The following is a 19,225-nucleotide window of genomic DNA, read 5'->3' on the forward strand; positions in this document are numbered from 1 at the left end:
ACCACAAGGGGAAGCCGCTTCAGTTCGAATTATCGAAAGTTCGAACTAACGAAAGTGAAGGGGAACAACAGTACACGGCGATTTGGAAGTAGCATGCCAGAAATTTAATGCTTTAAGAAGTCCGTGATCCTAGCCTGCCTTTTTTACTTGAAGGCGACAGCTAGCACTTCTTGCTCTAACGAGCGAATGTGGCGGAAGGCCTCCTCTTCGCCTTCTTTAAAACTGAAGAGACGGGCAGCATGCAATCCAGCCATGACCTCCACAGTGGAGGGCCTCACTGGCTCGTCGTCTTTCTCCTCCTCCTCGTCACTGGCAGCGACAGGTTCAGCGCTTCTGACCTGAGAAATTATGTCCTCATCTGTCAGCGCACCACACACCACTGCACTCTCGTTCACGTCGACATAGTCAGCAAAGGAGATGTCGTCCAAAACGTCCACCATGGGAGCGGTGACGCTATCTTCAAGCGCAGGTGGCTGGTTTCCTCCCTGTAGAGCTTGTGCGCCGAAGCCACAGTGGCGATAGCAATTTGCTATCGTAACTGCAGTTACTTGCTCCCAAGCACGCACACTTATGTGTAGCGCACTTAGGAGCGTCACCTGATAATTATTGCACAAAATAATTTGCTCCAACAGATGGCGCCGGTAAAATGATTTAAAATTTTGAATGATACCTTGGTCCATGGGCTGCAGCGCTGCTGTAGTGTTAGGTGTAAGGAAGGCTAGCTCAATGGCCTTCGTATCAATGTCGACTTTATGAGCCCAACAGTTGTCAACAAGCAGGAGGACTTTCCGTCCACAACGCTCAAACTTTTTGTCCATCTTCGCTAGCCACTGTCCGAACAGTTCCCCCGTCATCTATGCCTTTCTGTGGGCCACGTAGTCCACCGGGAGGGACGGGATCTGGGCGGTCAACGTAGAACGGAGAGGAGGCAGCCGCTGCTGCCTTCTGGCTGACCCCGCGCTGGTTAGATTTTTTGCCTATTTTGCTTTCTCTCGCCGTTCTCTTTGTTCCGGAGGCGACGCAGCCTTGTGTGTATGCAGTAGGTGAGCTTCTCTGGCCGTGTGCCAAGCGCCACGCCGCCGGCACGGTGGCGCGTAGTTCGAATGATCCGTGGTGGAACCTTCTCGCGTTTGAATTAATGGGCTTTTTTATACACAGACTTCTGTGGAGCTTGGCCAGAACAAATCGTACAGTTCGAATTATCCATGACTTCGGATTATTGAAGTTCGAATTAATGAGCTTTCACTGTAGCGGCATTGTCGTCATCCAACTCTCGCCTCTGATTCTCACGTATTACCTGCACCTGTATCACCTCCATGTTTTGCGCCTGCTCTTTCTGTTGCTGGTCTCAGAGTGTCTTATGTGCATGCATGCATTATCCTGCTGCTGCAAAATTTTCCGATAAATGTTCAGAGTTGTTAGTAATGCTTATCCTGTCTGTCTAGTCTTACTTTGTCCCTTCCATCACACTTCACCGTAGCCAAATATGCATCACCGACTGGCCCCAGATTCTACTCTTCTGAAGTACTGGTGTACTACTTGGAAGGGAAACGCTTTCACAACGATCGAACAACTAGGCAAGCCGACCTTTCTGACCCTTAGCGTGTCCAAACTCCACAATGAGTGCCTGCTTGAAGTCAGAGCCGGTTGAGGCACGTGGTTGAGGCAGGGTCGATGCCAGCGGCCTGTAAAATGTTTCGCATAACTTTGATTTCTACAGTGAGTGGGATCTGCGTAATTTTTTTGTTTACAAGTCAGCACTGAGTCTACTGACCACATCTGGCTTTGATTTCAGTTTCTGCAATTTTTGTTAGCTTGCTCGCACCAGCTTCAGGGCTCCATATTATAAAGCGCCACAAGAGACTTACGAGGTTTGGTGTTCTAAGAGGGTATAAATAATACAGTATAACCTTGTTAATTTGGACTTCACGGAACCGCAAAATATGTCCGAATTAATCGAATGCCTAATTATCGAGGGTATCCTAAAAACAAACAAATGCTTGCTATGTCAACATACCTGTATTTACTGAATGAATCGGCAAATCCTGTTTATACTTTGCCCAACACCAGTGAGCAAGCTGCAATTCTCCTCCCTTTGTGAAAGATTAGCGCTCGCTGCGGTAATAGCTTCAGGACTTCCTCCACAGCACGGCCGCGGCGCGAGTATTCATCTGAGACATGCTTTTCACTACCACACGCACATCCCGATAATATTGCTGTCAGGTCACCACTTATCACGATGTAGACGGTGCTTTTCATATTTGACAGCTTCGCACCGAGTCAAATGCAACTATTGTTTGCTGCAACCACTGCTGACACAACCGCGGCCCCTATCGACGCGATCATGGACGGCGACCTTGCGGTTCTAAAGGCTTGCCGCTGATGTGCGTACCGAGTCAAGACGAAACTGTTTGCCGCAACCATTGCAGACAAAACTGCGGCCGCTATTGACACAATCCTGGATGGTGACTATGCACTCATGAAGCCACGGAGCTATGTGCTGCGGTAAACGCAAGAATAAAGGCTTCAAAGGCACGAACAGGTGCGAAACGTTCTGGCATTGTCATTTACGATCACCATGGCGATGCAAACTCCGTCATCTTGTTTCATTGGAGGCCGACGCCGTTTTTGCTCCTTTGCATCGCACATTTGCGGCGCTCTATGCTGACCAAGCTCCGAGAGTTGTCCATATTAACCAATGTGTAACCAAATACGTCCGAATTTATAAGAGTTTCATTGCATTAAATAATGCGTATGCCTGTCAGGACCAAAGGAAGAATCTGAATTATCCAATTTTCCTAATACACGGGGGTCAAATTAACGAGGTTTTACTGTTATTGCCGGGAGAGCAAAACACTTGCCATAAGGAACGAATGAGTGTAGTGGTTTGATATATGTAGAAATAAAGTGTAGTTTGAAAGGAAAAGGGGTCAACACACGAGGTGTTTGTGACAGCCTATTCCTCTGCTGAATATTTACCATCCATAGACCATCCATTCACCATCCACTAGCAATTTCGCAAATGATTAGAGCACTGCAGGCTGCAGCAACCAGTAATTTTTCTGTTGTCACAGCAAGGCCGGCAATGTGTATGATGGCTGCTGACGGCCATGTGAAGGTGGCCATCTGAAGCGAGATTGAAAATGGCAGAGCATGCCAAGAAAGCTGGTTTCGAAGTGGTATTGTTGGCATCGGCCGCTTCAATGAATGTCGCCATCTGCAAAGAGCAGGGCAGGATTTGTGCATTGACACACCCTACTTGTGAGTGCCACACCCACATCGTCGTTATGCCAGGTTCCCCTCCTAGCGAAAATTCCTTTCGCTTCTATACTGACGGCAGGAGGCCATTACCATAGCTTGAAATCAATGCTTGGACAACGTCTGGCAGTGTGAACAAGAAGTGAACAACACCATTTTGGTTGGTGTTCTGTTAACTGTCTTCATCATATGAATTACCATAGGTTGTTGAAACACTACAAAATAGAGATGAATCAATGAGAACACACAGCAAGCATGCGTACCTACTCAAGAGCGGATTGAGTGTGGTACTACGCTCCCCTTCTAACACTAGTTTAAGGGGGGAGGCTACCATGGAGACCGAACTTTTTATTTTTTATGATATTCGGATGAAACATTCAAGGTACATTCATACCACCAAACTGTGAGGAACTGCAAAGTTTCATGAAGATGTGTTTATTAGTTCCAGAGTTATTGAGGTCTAACTAGGTGGTTCATGGGTATGCCTGAGGAAGAGCCTGGAGAAATACCAGGACAACGTAAGAAGCTCTAATTCACTGTGATAATTCCTTGATAGATATCCCAGAGGGCTACAAAACCCCTTTCTATTTATTTCACCTCCAAAAAATTTTGGCACAACTTTGAATTTGATGTAGCCAGTAATGACCACATTGATCAAAAATTAATTGCTCATTATCAATTAACTGTACCAGCTTTAAGAAAAAAAGAAGCTTGTTAACCCTGGCAAAGTCATTCGGAAACAATTTTAAAAAACACGGCACACAAATCTGAAGAGCAGTTCTTGAGATATCGGCTTCCCTAGCCCCACTACTAGCGAAAAAATTCATTCAGAGAAAACCGAGTTGAACACATATATTTTTATTAGAAACGTCCTGCAGAGCTTCTAATCAGCTCTTGCTGCTCGAGGCACTCAATGTGTTGGATTCTCGACTGGCGACAGCCAACAGCACAGTCCTACCGCTGCAAGCGTCTTACGCAGTTGGTTCTCGCAGTGGAAGATCGAAACTTCGATGCTCGTACATGTCGCATATGGCGCTTCCGTGCACCAAACGTGTGCACTGTCTTGGGCTTCGTTGCTGGCATCGCATGGAACAATGAGGATGAAAACCACAGAACTAGCGAAAAAAAAACTAAGCTCTGAATATAATTTAAAAGATAGCGCAAGGCGATGAGCAGCTCGCAAGCACATGTCTGTTGAAGCGGACGGAGCAAGGGGCAACAAAGACGCGAGTGCGGCGGGCATGGCATCGAAGAGAGCAGCCGCACAGCAGCCAATGGCACGCGTGCTTTAGCCAGTGGGATTTGAATCCCACTGGCTAATCCAGCCAATCAGCGCGCCGCATCATATCGTGAGAAAACACCAATAGCGCCTCAACCACACCGACTATGCCACTTTGCAAGGCGGCAAAACAGAGAAATGGTGGCTAGAAGGAGGCAGTGTGATGGGTGGGAGCCGATTGGTTGCACAAAGGAGCGATGAAAGTTGCAGATGGCGCTAATTGCAGCTGCTGTGCAGTTTTCACAGCTTTTCAAAGGGGCGGTGCATGGCAGTTAGCACGCACGTCACATTCACATTGGGTCGTTTCTGACAAAATCAATGCTGGGGCTGCGCACAATAAACAGGGGAATCCGCATCCGCATGTGCCAGCAACATGCCCTTTAAAGAGTTTTTGCTTCCTTAAAATAAAAATTAGGTACATATGTCGGCGCTTTGACGAACCCTCAATATGCACTAAATATTTTCCATCACTGCTTTTGTTGTACAGATCCACAAGACGAGGAAACCATTTATTATGTATTACAGTAATCCACATGCACACATCAGACCGACCTTAGCAGTAGGCTCTAATTCACTATACTTAACTTCAAATGCTTCTGGGTCCCCCTTTGATAAGCTTTGCCCTTGTCCAATGTGAAAAAGTACAGCCTAGTTACACTACAAACTGGATCATTTCTGCAGTGAGCTCCTTGCGATAGAGCTCGCATCCCACTTGGCGGAGTGTTAAACTGTTCAAGAACTGCATAAAATCATGCACACTGAAAGCATAAAGCTTCTCTGTTTAAACAAATTATGTGAATGCAACCTCTAACCTTTTAATGAGCATGGCTAACTCATGTCCAGGGTACAATGGGCCTTCCATGTCAATTTTTTGTATGAACACGCTGTCTGTATTGCATTCAGGTGATTCTCTGGTGACTACTTCCCCATTAATCACATGCCGAAAGGTCCTTTCGATGTACTTCAATTTTAAGTGCCGTTGGCAAAGGACACACTCTGTTGTCAACTCATTCCCAGCACATTAGATGTTTTGAGTCATGACAACAATTCATGCAGAGCGGCGCTTTAGGCGGTCTAAATAGAGAGGCCCCACCCCCTTGGCTTTGCAGGTTCTGTACCTGCTTCTGCACCCAAGTACGAAACGTGTTCGCGCTATCGACGCCATGAGGCCACGACACGCTATGAACAGCACAATATTATGCAACACGCACCTCAAAATAATCCCAGTGTGACGCTTCCCAGTGATACCGATCAGCGTGCAAACAAGTGCAGTCTACAAGCCTACCTTTGCCTGGCAGACCTCGCTGGCCCTACAATGGCAAAGGCTTGTCCTTGCACACTAGTGTGCTTCAGTGGCCCTAACGGTGCCGGGAACTTTCATCGCCCATCGCGCCTCTCTCTCGCACAGCACAGATACGCTGCCCATCACACTGCCCCCTTCTAGACACCATAATAGAGACAAAGAATTGATGGTCAAAATGACACCAAGGTGGCGCGGGCAGGTCGCAAGGGCAGGGAATGATGCACGCGCAAAGTTTGACTTAATTTCAGCATTTGCACGTATTGTAGGCCGCGGTGGCCTCAAAAGTTGCATTTCTTTTTACTTTGCGGTTGAATTACGTGCTGATAATTATAAAACAAGTAGTTTATGAGACATACAACCCCAAAATATTGTTTTTCAAAAATCAACGTTCTTGCTGTTTTTCGGTTTTCAAGGGCCGCGTCCACCCTTAAGTCCCTGGTTGGTCGTCTCCTGAATCCCGTTTCCTAACTGAAATCAGAGCTGCCAAAGTTGCCTTCAGACTCTTCACTGCTGGTTTAATAAAAAACTTCTGTTGTCGAAGCAGCAGAATTGTGCGATTGATGTCTGCTTTCTTGCGCGTCCCGATGTGAGCATGAGGTCATGTTTGTCTATGTCCACCACCGCCAGTAGAGGACAGCAGAAGACTAGGTTGGGGCGACGAAATTAGGAGATTAGCGGGTGCTAGTTGGAATAGTGCAGGACAGGGGTAATTGGAGATCACAGGGAGAGGCCTTCGTCCTGCAGCGGACATAAAATAGGCTGATGATGATGATGATGGCCACCACCGGTCTCTAGACAATTCTCTCATGTGTTGCTGCCTGTTGGAAAGAGAACAAACTGCACTGAAACTGGAAGCCTAATTCTCAAACTACCTCCATGATGCGATTACATGTTCCAGCAAATGGAAGTTTGAGCTCGGCAGCGCAGTGGATCATTTATGATCGGTGACCTATGGGCACTGTCTTCAAGGTGTTAAACGAGTGTATAACCTGTGAAATGTGCACAAGTGAGTTCAGGAAATTTTCAAGACCCAGATCACCTCGGCGCAGTGGAAATACAGTTTACGACACGTATGGGCACTGCTCACCTTGCGCGAGTAGAGGGCCACACCATCTTTCTCACGACTCATGTCAAAGAGACCGGGCTTGCCCTCGGGCACGTACAGGAGACATCGAATGGAGAGGGGCACATCAGTGCAAAAATGCACTGTGAAGCGAGGCACATCAAATGCCCCCGACAGGTAGCGGTAGAACTCGTCGTGTTGTGCTTGTGTCACATGCCGGGGCTCCAGGAGCCACAGTGCCTGTTAACAAGAACCATACAGTGTTACAGCAGAATTTTGGTTTAAGCTAGTTGGTGTGTCATATTTAAAGAAACCTGCAGCGCAAACTGCAAGTGAACAACATAAGACAGGATGTCACATGACAGAACCTAAACCCGAGCAATACCTGTGCCACACTGGTGCAGAAAATGGCCTTAACTTGTTAATGCCTTATATTTTTATTAAATTTGCATGATGCCACACGGACAAACCTAATATCATTTGCCTTAATTTCATTCGTTATCTAATGCATTCACCAGAACTAGTTCGACTGAGAAATGCATACTCTCAATGTCATAGCGTGCCCAGTGCAAATTAATTTAAGTGCTTGAAACAGCCTCTATCACGTAAAAAATAATTCATACATAATGTTCTACAACAATACTCCTGCAGGAGTTGTACTAGACAAACTTCCCCAGGTAAGCATTGGAACAGCTTCGACAGCGCAGGCACCATTTTGCTTTCGTGCTTCCAATTGAACATGTAATGGCCAAAGTTAGTTCAAACGTCCTAAAAGATAGCAACAAACACAAGCTAACAGCACCATAGTATGCTTGTTTTTACATTTCGTATTCATGAAGGCAAACTAAACTTGTTAATGCACACTGATTTTTATTCCCTACGTCAACATTGCTCAATTTAGAAGATACTGTCACCAGCATCACCGCGTCAAATGTCATTAAATTTGGACATGTGGCAGGTCCGCCGAAAAAAATGTCATTAGGAAACTTAAGCATCAACGAATTAATGGTATTTTTGTGCCTGTGTGACAGGTATAAAACCAGTTGGAAGTTGTCACCCATCCCGTCACATGTGTTCTCTGTACACATCTAGTTTATGGCCTAGATTTACTCAAATATAAGTAAACATATAGTGCTTTCTAGTGCAGGTACACACCATACGAAGAGAATTGCTACTGAAATTTTTACTCAGCAAGCAGAGTTAATAGAAGACACAAGGAAAGCACAGTGTAAACAACCTTCTCAAGTAAATGCACATACAGCAAAACCTCAGCGATATAGATCTCAAGGGGCCACGTAAATTGTGTGAAATATTTGTATCACCCGAAATTCATAGCCCCAAAAAACAAATGAAATCAGCATGTTAAAGGGCCCGAAACTCATTTTTAGAAATTTATTCACAGATTAACGGATGGAAGAAGTCCCGAATGTCCTTCTGGGTTTTCTTCTTCGCCAGGTCAACCAGCAGCTAATTCTGGAAGTTGTCCACAAACTTCACAAAACAGGCTTTGCAAGAACATTGGATACAGCACAGCATGAGCCTAACAAGAAGAGACCGCCAAAGCCGGACCGTTTCCGCTCCATACAGTGCATGCATTTGCCGCCGTGTTATTGGCTGCCTTCTGCCGGCCTTCCCTCGCACTGCGAATATGGAAATGGTCCGTCTGCCAACCCGCCTCGGCATGCTCGGCATAGCCTCCTCGCCACTTTGAAGCTGGCAGTCACGGCGCTCGTGGCTCTCTCATTCTATCACCCAAACCAATGCGCAGGGGGGGATTGTTTAGGACATCCAAAATGTTGCTCGCAGTATAAAGTGTGCTTCTGCCGGGGCATCGTATGAATTCGTATCAACGCGAAATCACACCAGCCATGATTGTATCACCGAGGTTACACCATATGCTCCCAGCAAGACAGCTTGACCCTTTATGATGACATTTACCAGACACCTTTTCAATCAATAAACTTTTCAGATCAAAGGTGCATATGAGAACTGCCACACGTCACCTTTTTATGTGTGTACTGCTGTGTTCAACTAATGCCAATAATGATGATGATGTATGGGGTTTTCTGGCGCAAGGAGCAGGGATGGCCAAAGAGCGCCAGGCCAGTGTTAATGAGTTTGCAGTGGAGCAATGAATTACGACAGGTGAATGTGACGTGACTGTAAAGGGACCTGAAAAGAATGGTTGCTGTAAAGTGCGTAAAGCCTATATGTAATAAAATTATGGCAATGGCTAATGAAGTGTACCATGGACACGAAATATACATAGCGAAAGAACAATGACATGCTAAAATATGTCACAGGCAAACATTTGCAAGAAGCACTACTGCCTCAACAGAGCCCTTGAAATGCAAGGGTCTGGAGGTATGTCCTATACAAAACTCCAACAGCCGCCGCGTGCTCATTTTCTAGCCATCTCTGCACGCCTCTCTCCCGTCACCCTTTCCCCCCTCCGAACATGAATGGGCTGCGGACACAGCTCAGCTTCACCCACAGCTCTACAGAGCTGTGGGTGCAGCCCTGTGGGCTGGTTGATGCAGCACTGCATCAACGCGACAAGTTGTTGAAGCACGGAGACTGTATTTACACTATTGTAAGTCGACCCCTTTTTTTTAAATTTGAAAGTCTGAAGTTGGGGGGTCGACTTACAATCGAAACCAAAACATGGCCCCGCCAAGAAAAGCGATACCAACAAGAGCTACAACGTAGTTACAATTTTATGTTTGCTCTATGGTCCTACCCGTATCTTTTTGCTATCCCGCGTGTTCGCTTTTCGAAAGGGTTTTTCAACATTTTTGAGAGTCTTACAGTGCATGCAACACTCATGGGGGGGTGTCGATAGTTGATGGAAGCGCCGCTGTTCCCATTTGCGGCGGCACCCTCAGAACAGCAGCGCTTGCGGGGGGTATCGGTAGTTCATGGAAGAGCAGACGCCGCTCGCGGGTTTCTCTTCCTCAGTTTAAAGGCAACTTTTTGACGCGTTCCACTTGACTGCCGGCTATGTGCTACCCGCGTCTACTAGGGCGCCCCTCGCGGCGGCGAGCGCGGAACCGGCAGGATGCGACCAGACCGCTTGCGTTCTAAATGCCTGTCTGTGCACTGTTTCGCGCGTAGCTGTTGCCTTTTCTGAGCAAGCCCGAAGTGCAACCCGAGCTGTTGCGTAGCGGGCTGCAACAGCACGTACACCAACTCACGAGGAACAAAGTTTTACAGGTTTCCAAGCTGACCGTATGAAGCAGAACAGCGTCAACATGGATAGCGCTCATCCGACGGCATAAGCTGTTTTTTTGCTCCGGCGTTATGCCAAGTGCGTTAACACTGAATTATTTGCTTTTACAGCAATGATGGCAGCAACGGGGCACCTGCAGTGCGTACCACGATATGCAGAAAACAAAGTAGTTAGTTCCCACACTGTACCGCAGTAAAGCTGTGGAACTCATTCCCAATCCTCTCTCATTCAAACAGCGAGGGCTTGCTGAGAGATTTGAGGAGAGGTTGCAGCTGTTTGAGCTGGCATACACCCTTCTGCGCCCAGCTTATCAACTAAGGGGCAGTCGAGATCGCCAAAATTTTTGACGACGTGGTTTATTGGAACCCCCTTTGCACGCACTGAAAAATCGCAACATAAAAGTATCGCACTTCCAGTAACTTGGGCGACAATATTTTGCCAGCGTAGTCTAACACAACTGGTAAGTTCCTTACCCTTTTTTGTGTATGTTTGGGGAGAGCAACGTGTACCTCGGGTAGGTCTTACGGGTCGTTCGTACGCCCCACGTTCTTGGATGAGATGTTTTAGATTCGTATTTGCCGTCCTGCATGTACAGGGAAACTACCGCAGCGTCCTTGCACTTCCCTGCGATGCCAGCACGGCAATCGCAGCTCCCCGCTAGGATTTGTCTGCTGTCGCCCATCTTCAAGAATCAATGTCGCCTATAATTTCATGCGTCCACACCGTGGATAACGAAGTAACTTACGAACATTGTTTAACTGCGCGAACAGACGGACCTCAGGGACAGGATGGGACAAGGACGGGCGCAGACTTGCAACTAATGTTTATTCCACAACGACCACATATAAGTACGCCCGCGACATACACTACTGCGCGTGCGCGAAAAAAAAAGATAAAAGAAAAGAAAAACCTTGTATATGCAAAACGCGACCTAGCTAGAAGTAGTAAAGGCAAGGCGCAGACCAGGACTCAAGAAGAAGAATACAAACGACAGGACCGGTCCTGTCGTTTGTGTTCTTTTTCTTGAGTCCTGGTCTTCTGCGCCTCGCCTTTACTACTTCAAGCATGAACCAACTAGCCCAAGCAAGAGTTTTACGCGACCTAGCTACGCTCGTCAATAAACCTCACATCACTGTTGTGTATATAAACTGAAGTGTCACTGACACAGTCTTGTCCCTTCTTTCTAATATGGTACGCCTCGAGTAGCTCTCTGGCTCGACTATCTCGGCAGCGGCACAAAAAAAAGACATAAAAGTTCTGGAATAAACTTTAGTTGCAAGTCTGCGCCCGTCCTTGTCCCATGCTGTCTCTGTGGTCTGTTTGTTCGCGCAGTTAAAAATGTTCGCTGATATGTACCAACTCGCCCAACAATAAGTTCTTCGAAGTAACTTACGCTGAGCTTCACGCATCTCGCTGGTGCGTTATTTTTCGTTTGCGGAATACACATAGCAGTCACTTCACATAGCAGTCAGGTGGGCTTGGTGACTGTGCCAGTGCACAGACCACTAATCAGTTCACTTTCGCTATGCAGATGGTTTACTGCGTTGTGCGCCTGCTGCTGCCTGCGCTTGCGCATGCAGCATCGCAAACAACATCGGAATGCGGACTCATCGATCCTGGAAGCTACGGACCCACTGCCCGCATCCTACCTGTCGGCAGGCTGCAGTTCCTACCCAAGCCGCATGGGGCACGCTGGACAGCGGAATTCTCCCGAGATTGGGCTGCCGCATCATCGTCGACAGCAACAAGTCTACCAGCTATAAAGGAACAAGCACCTTCGGCGCAATCCTGTGGGCTTGGTGACTGTGCCAGTGCACAGACCACTAATCAGTTCACTTTCGCTATGCAGATGGTTTACTGCGTTGTGCGCCTGCTGCTGCCTGCGCTTGCGCATGCAGCATCGCAAACAACATCGGAATGCGGACTCATCGATCCTGGAAGCTACGGACCCACTGCCCGCATCCTACCTGTCGGCAGGCTGCAGTTCCTACCCAAGCCGCATGGGGCACGCTGGACAGCGGAACTCTCCCGAGATTGGGCTGCCGCATCATCGTCGACAGCAACAAGTCTACCAGCTATAAAGGAACAAGCACCTTCGGCGCAATCCTGTGGGCTTGGTGACTGTGCCAGTGCACAGACCACTAATCAGTTCACTTTCGCTATGCAGGTTGGTGAACCTTACGTTATGTTTTCAAAAAAAACGAGTAATTATTGCCTGGTACAGCTGACGAGCCCACGGTGCTGTATTGCTATTATTGCTGAATGTGTTGATGTAATGCACTCGCTACTACTCCAAGCTGGAGATATTGAATCTAACCCTGGCCCTTCTAATGAAGCCCTTCTCGCGGAATTGCGTAATCTACTAACGGCCAAGCGCAGGTACTCGCTGAAATACAAGGCCTGAAAGCTCAACTCGGCAATACGGACAAAACAATAGGGAAATTGAACGAACGACTAACAGATCTTGAAAATCACTATCAGGCATTGGTACCACTGCGGAAAGAAATTGAAATCATGCGCATCGGCACAGAGCGCACTGCCTCTCGAATTTCGGAGCTGGAAGCCCGTATGGATGACGCCGAGAACCGTTCGAGGCGAAATAACCTAATCTTCTACGGCATCCCCGACCCCTCCTCCTCGGAAACTGTCGCAGAGACAGAGCAGTTGGTCGCAAACCTTTGCCGGGATAATTTACAGCTAACCTTGGAACCAAGGGATATAGAGCGTGCGCATCGCCTCAGCCGTCCCTCAGCCGGTCGCTGCCGGCCCATAATAGTAAAGCTTGCGTTACACAAGACCAAAGCTGCAATATTGTCAAAAGGCCGGATGCTTAAAGGGACAAGTTATGGCATCGGTGAGGATTTCTCGCGCCCAGTCCAAAATGCCCGTAAACAACTAATTGCTTTTGCGAAAAGCAAGAACAAACCATTTTCCGTACGTTTCAAAACTCTGTATATGAACCAAAAGCGTTACGTCTTTGACGACAGTACTAACAGCATCAAAGAATTATCATAGCAGACGAAGCATCAAAAAAAGAAAGAAAAGAACCGAGCATATGCTGTCTCTAGCGATGATTTTTCACTTTCTGCAATTTACACTAACATCCGCAGTTTTCTTCAAAAACGTGAACGTATATCTAGCATTGTATTGTCCTCTAGCAGTAATCTACTAATACTTACCGAGACGTGGCTCACTGACGACGTGAGCGATACTGAAGTGCTATCGGACCTACCAAACTTTCGTGTGTACCGCAATGACCGTGCACCTACGCGCGGTGGTGGTGTACTGATTGCATTCCACGAACGATTGTCTTGTGCAGTAATCAATGTTCGGTCACAGTTGGAAATATTATGGGTGGCTATCCAATCACGCCCACACACCGTACTACTAGGCGTTTGTTACAGACCTCCCCACACTACTTCCGAATTTTGCAGCCAGCTTAACCAAACCATGTGTCAGCTTACTGCTGCTCACCCAAATGCACACATACTACTATTTGGCGATTTTAACTTCCCGCAAATAGACTGGCACACTGACAATCTGTGTTCTTCGACAGGACTAACCGAGGCCAGGAACTTCCTCGATATCTGCCTCAATTTTAACATGACCCAGCTGGTTTCTGAAGCAACACGTGTTTCACAGGATACATCCAATATCTTAGATCTAATATTAACCAACAACCCCGAAAGTCTTTCGTACATCCATTATCTCAAGGAAATAAGTGACCACAAGGTAATTCATGCTGGCTTTTCTTTTCGACCAACAAAGTGCGAAATGTACAAGAAAACGATACAGTTGTATGACAAAGGCGATTATGAAGCGATAAATGAGGACCTTTGCACATTTTTTCCCACATTTCAGACAACGTTCCACCACCATAATGTTGACGCCAACTGGACACGTTTTAAAGAAAAGCTGAAGGAATTAACCGATAAATTTGTACCTAAAGTAAGTTTCAGAGCCAGTCGTCACAAACCATGGTTTACGAAAACATTAAAAAGGCTTGAAAATAAAAAGAAACGTCTATTCCGGGTTGCAAAGATTAGAGATCAACCAAAAGCATGGGAGAAATATTATGAAGCAGATAAAAACTACCTTTCTACTCTACATCAAGCAAAGCACTCTTTTTACCACTTAGAATTGCCCAAGCTACTAAAATCTAATCCCAAACAGTTTTGGAAAACACTGAAAGACGACGAACCGCGAGAAATCGTACTCACCAGTGACCTGAATGAAAGGATTACGGACGTGGACTGTGCGAACTTGTTCAACACCACGTTCAGTACTGTATTTCCTGATGAAGGGACCGCACCCCCATGTTTACCTTCGCTTGACTTTCATTGTGACATGCCAGCGATAAACTTTTGTGAAAATGGAATTTCATCCATAATAGAAAATATTAAATTGTCATCTTCTGCTGTAATGGACGAAATTAATACCAAAATCTTGAAAAACACCAAACACAACGTCTCATTTTATCTCACCCTAATTTTTTCACAGTCACTTTCTACAGGAATCATTCCAGACGACTGGAGGACAGGGAAGGTCGTTCCTGTTTTCAAGTCAGGTAGCAGAAATTCCCCACTAAATTACCGCCCTATCTCCCTAACAAGCGTCCCCTGTAAAATCATGGAGCATGTGATCTACTCCCACATAATAAATTTCCTTGACAGTAATCACTTTTTCCATCCTTCACAACATGGCTTCCGCAAGGGCTTGTCATGCGAAACACAGCTTGCAGTTTTTCTACACGACATCCACACTAACCTGGATAGTAACATACAGACTGACGCGATCTTTCTTGATTATGCTAAAGCGTTTGATAAAGTGCCTCATAAACGATTACTTGTGAAACTCTCCCAGCTAAATTTACATCCTACTATCTTAGCATGGATTGCAGAATTTCTTACTAATCGATCGCAGTACGTTGTTATAAATAACCACCTATCTACACCGGTTCCAGTAACGTCAGGCGTCCCCCAGGGATCGGTTCTTGGCCCCCTCCTATCCTTAATCTATATAAACGACTTACCTTTGCATGTATCCTGTAATATGCGCATGTTCACGGATGACTGTGTTATCTACCGCACCGTACTTAACACTTCGGATCAGATAACCCTACAAAGTGACCTTACTAATATTTCAGAATGGTGTACCACTTGGTTAATGACACTAAACGTTAACAAATGCAAAAGCATGTCATTTACCCGCAGTCATAACCCTCGGACGTTTGCGTACACAATTAACAATTTCGCTCTTCAATCAACTGACACTTTTAAATACCTCGGTGTCACTGTATCAAACGACCTCAACTGGCGTACGCATGTGCATACCATCATTTCAGCTTCTAACAAAACTTTAGGTTTCCTAAAACGTCATTTGCAGAAAGCCCCAAATCACGTAAAATTACTTGCCTACACATCACTTGTACGACCGAAACTAGAATACGCCTCAGCAGTCTGGAATCCGCATCAAGCATATCTCATCGACGCTCTTGAAGCGGTACAAAACCGCGCTGCTAGATTCATCCATTCGTCGTACTCATATGACGTAAGCGTTACGTCACTGAAATCCCTATCTGGGCTTCCGGACCTCGTTTTACGTCGGCGCATCGCTTCCCTCTGTCTTTACCACAAATTCTTTTACAGTCCTATCCTTCATCAAGCACCATATATTACGCCCGCGGCGCGCATATCATACCGGACGAGCCACTCGCTGCAAGTTTCACGACCACGCTCACGAACATCAACATTTTTAGCCTCGTTTTTTCTTCGCATGGCGGCAGACTGGAACGGCCTCCCCGCCGCCATTGTCGACATAATCTGCCCATCCATATTTTTACAACATGTTACTGACCATCTCCAACCACATTGTACATGATCTTTCCTTATATGTGTTGTTTGTATTTACATACGTGTATGTTGGTCTACATATATAGGCTTTGATATATGTAAATACATGTGTGAATATACTTGAATATGTATACTATGTATGTGTATATATATGCGTGCTTGAACTTGAACGTTACTTGAACTAGTCTTAATTCGAATCTTGTACCCACCCCTTATGTAATACCCCTGAAATCGGGGGTCTTTAAGGAAAATAAACTGAACTGAACTGAACTGAACTTCCGATCAGTACGAGTTCAACACTTCCCTCACGTCGTAGACGTGCCCCACTACAAATAGAAGACTTCCTATCTCTAAATTCTTTTCACGAAAACAGCTGTGAAGATGTTGTAATTCCCGAAACCCGGTTAAAATTAATATCGGTACGCTGTTTCGCGCTATCGCTACCGTATGACAGGGCGCCAAACACGCAGTGCGAGCTGCTGACGCCGTGAGTAATCCTACCGCATTCGCGCAACTGTTCGTCAGATGGCGCTAGGGGTCGGAAAGACAGGGCGCCGCCTAGCACTTGCAACGTGCCCATGCTTCCCCAGTCGTCATGAGTGCTGCAGGCCCACTAATCGTTCGGCACTCGTTCACAGCAGCGTTCAAGGGGGCTGCCATCCTTTACGCCGAAGAAACAAATCACTGCGCAGCGGGCCGCAATTTCGATGTTTCTAAATGGGTGGCGTGAGAGTGGCGACTGCAGCGAAGCGAAATTTTCACCCTGTGACGGCAAGTGACAAATTTCCCACGTGCCGAAGTCTGGACGCTTTCCGGAGCTGTAGGCTAAGCTTGCGGCGTACGCCGCTGAAATGCGTGATCGGTCCCTGCCATTGAAGTGCGACGTGGTCATGAAACAAGCTCAGACTTTCGCCTTAGTTTTAAGGTTCTGCTCCGCCGTGAGTACAACGAGTGGCTGGCGGCAGAAGACTGCGAAATTACGCCAACCGGACCTGTCAAAAAAGCCTCCGTGATGGCTGCGTGTGGTTGGGTGCATTTGGCGTGGGCTGCTGTTCTGCAAGATGTCCTGGTGCGGTCGTTTGCCAAATTTGAAATTTCGCTGGACCACGACGCGCTGTGGGACCGCAGCAACGATGACGATGGCAGCACTAGCGAAGACGAGTAGTCGAGTGACCACGTCAGCTACTAATAAATTTTCCTTATCGAATGCACCCTCGGGTATGCTCTCTTATTTATTTTTTTTTCCGGTCAAGCGATATGGGCGGGTCAACTTACATTCGAGTCGACTTACAATCGTGTAAATACGGTACGAATGGCTCCAAATCTGGTGGCGTGGCCGCGTCCAGCAACTTGGACAGCGACGACTAACGGACCGTTGACGGCAAAGGAGCCGCCAAGGCACGCAAAGGCAAGCTGTCAAAGAAAACGACCCGGAAGAGCCGCTCGACAGGTAGCGAAGCCGAGGACAAGAGCGGCGCGTTGTCCTTGTCCGAGCCTGAGGAAGGCGAAGTCTCAGACTCTGACGACAATTCTTCGGTGCCGGCCTGCGGCAGCAAAGACGATGATGATGATGATTCCAAAGTCAGCTGGGCACTCTTAGAAACCCAGCTGAGCCTCGAATCATCGCTTGCACTCGCAAGTCCCTTTGTCTTCCCCTTCTTTGACTGCTGGATCTGATGCTGGAGTTCCCATAATGCGGACCATTTATAGGTGCGAATTAAGGAGTCCATTATTCTTTCGAAGGTTGCCAGGGCATTACAAAGTCAAATGACATAACCTTGAATTGGTAGAGGCCATCAGGTGTTACGAAGGCAGTTTTTTTCATGGTCCATGTCATCTACTCAGATCTGCCAATAGCCTGATTGGAGGTCTATCAATGAAAAGCGCTTGGTTCCGTGCAAGCAGTCCAAGGCGTCATCAATATGCGGCAAAGGGTAGACATCCTTGTGTGATTTTGTTGAGGTGCCTGTAATCAACACAAAAGTGCCAACTGCTGTCCTTCTCGACAAGGAAAACAGGCAGCGCCCATAGACTGCAACAAGGCTAGATAACGCCATTAGTCAACATCTTATTGACTTCACGTTGTATCACTTGTTCTTCAGCATGCGAAACACGGTATGGCCAGTGGCGTATTGAATTGGTCTCTCCAGTGTAAATACTGACACGTATACTTATCTTTATCGGGCAACCACGTTTCGCAGCCTAACAAAAGTAATCGCACAGCGTGGGACGCGCCTGTATGTATCCGAAGTTTCTGGAACGTTATCGATGCTTCTATCTGCTGTCTGTTGTCGCTGAACGTTATGTTATCTGATTTCATCACCTGACGCGAATGGTGTAGAACATTGTGGAAGGCACGCGGGTCTGAACGATTAGTCTGGAACATTCGATGACTGCTCTATAAAAGCCGACGCGCTTGACCCGCTGATCAGATTTTCGACGATCGCCGACTGTGTTCGCCGCTATCGTTGTGCTTTAAGTGTAGTCTGTTTTGTGGGCACAGGTTCGCCCAATAAAAGCTAGTTTTGTCTTTCACAGTACTGCTACTGTGTTCTTTCTTCACCGTCACTACCACGTGACGGTGAACCACAGACCACAGATGTCTGGACCATGACCACAGATGAACCATGACCACAGATGTCTGGACTAAAGGGCTGCCGTCAAGGTAAAAAATGTCGTGATACGTTTCCAAGAGATGGTGGAGGTCAGCAGCTTGTGCCGGAAGATCAGGTGCAATCTTGCTAAGTTCATCTGTGAGAGTCGGTGGATCGAAGGTTCCTGTAGAGGGCGATGGAATTTCAGCGTCAAGACTCGATATCTCGCAATCATTCACAGGCGACATATCACCCAAAAACAAGCCTCTGGGAAGAATTTGAGTCGAGCAGTTATGATTGAGGAGAGAGAGCGAAATCTGATTGCCTGTAACAGTGAGCACGGTATGGAGGACGACAAAATTTCTTTCAAGCAGTATGTCAGTGGTGGGACATCGCACATAGACATCGTCAGGAACAGATGGGAACGACAGTACAGAGATGTACATAGTGGCTTGAGGTGATAGCAGACAGTGGGTGACAAGGCTATGGTGAAAAGGATGATGGCCGACGAGCTGGTGGTGAACGGGACTGGTGAAATCAGAATCATGACGAGGGACTGTTTCAAGGAGCACAAGCGTCATTGTTAGGCTGTTGCAGTTCTAATGGGGGTTGGTAACGACACTCGCATCATTCGTGGCCATAATAAC

General features: G+C 46.9%; 1 protein-coding gene across 1 annotated transcript in view; it reads right to left on the bottom strand.

Moving 5' to 3' along the window:
- Positions 1 to 19,225, bottom strand: part of Trap1 (TNF receptor associated protein 1) — a 135,723-nt gene that overhangs the window by 86,926 nt on the left and 29,572 nt on the right. The window contains exon 4 of the mRNA XM_070522727.1: positions 6,928 to 7,143. Within this exon, the coding sequence (XP_070378828.1) occupies positions 6,928 to 7,143 (216 nt within the window). The remainder of the gene's footprint in view (positions 1 to 6,927; positions 7,144 to 19,225) is intronic.

Source organism: Dermacentor albipictus, chromosome 7 (genome assembly GCF_038994185.2).
Source record: "Dermacentor albipictus isolate Rhodes 1998 colony chromosome 7, USDA_Dalb.pri_finalv2, whole genome shotgun sequence".
In the NCBI taxonomy this organism is placed as follows: domain Eukaryota; kingdom Metazoa; phylum Arthropoda; class Arachnida; order Ixodida; family Ixodidae; genus Dermacentor; species Dermacentor albipictus.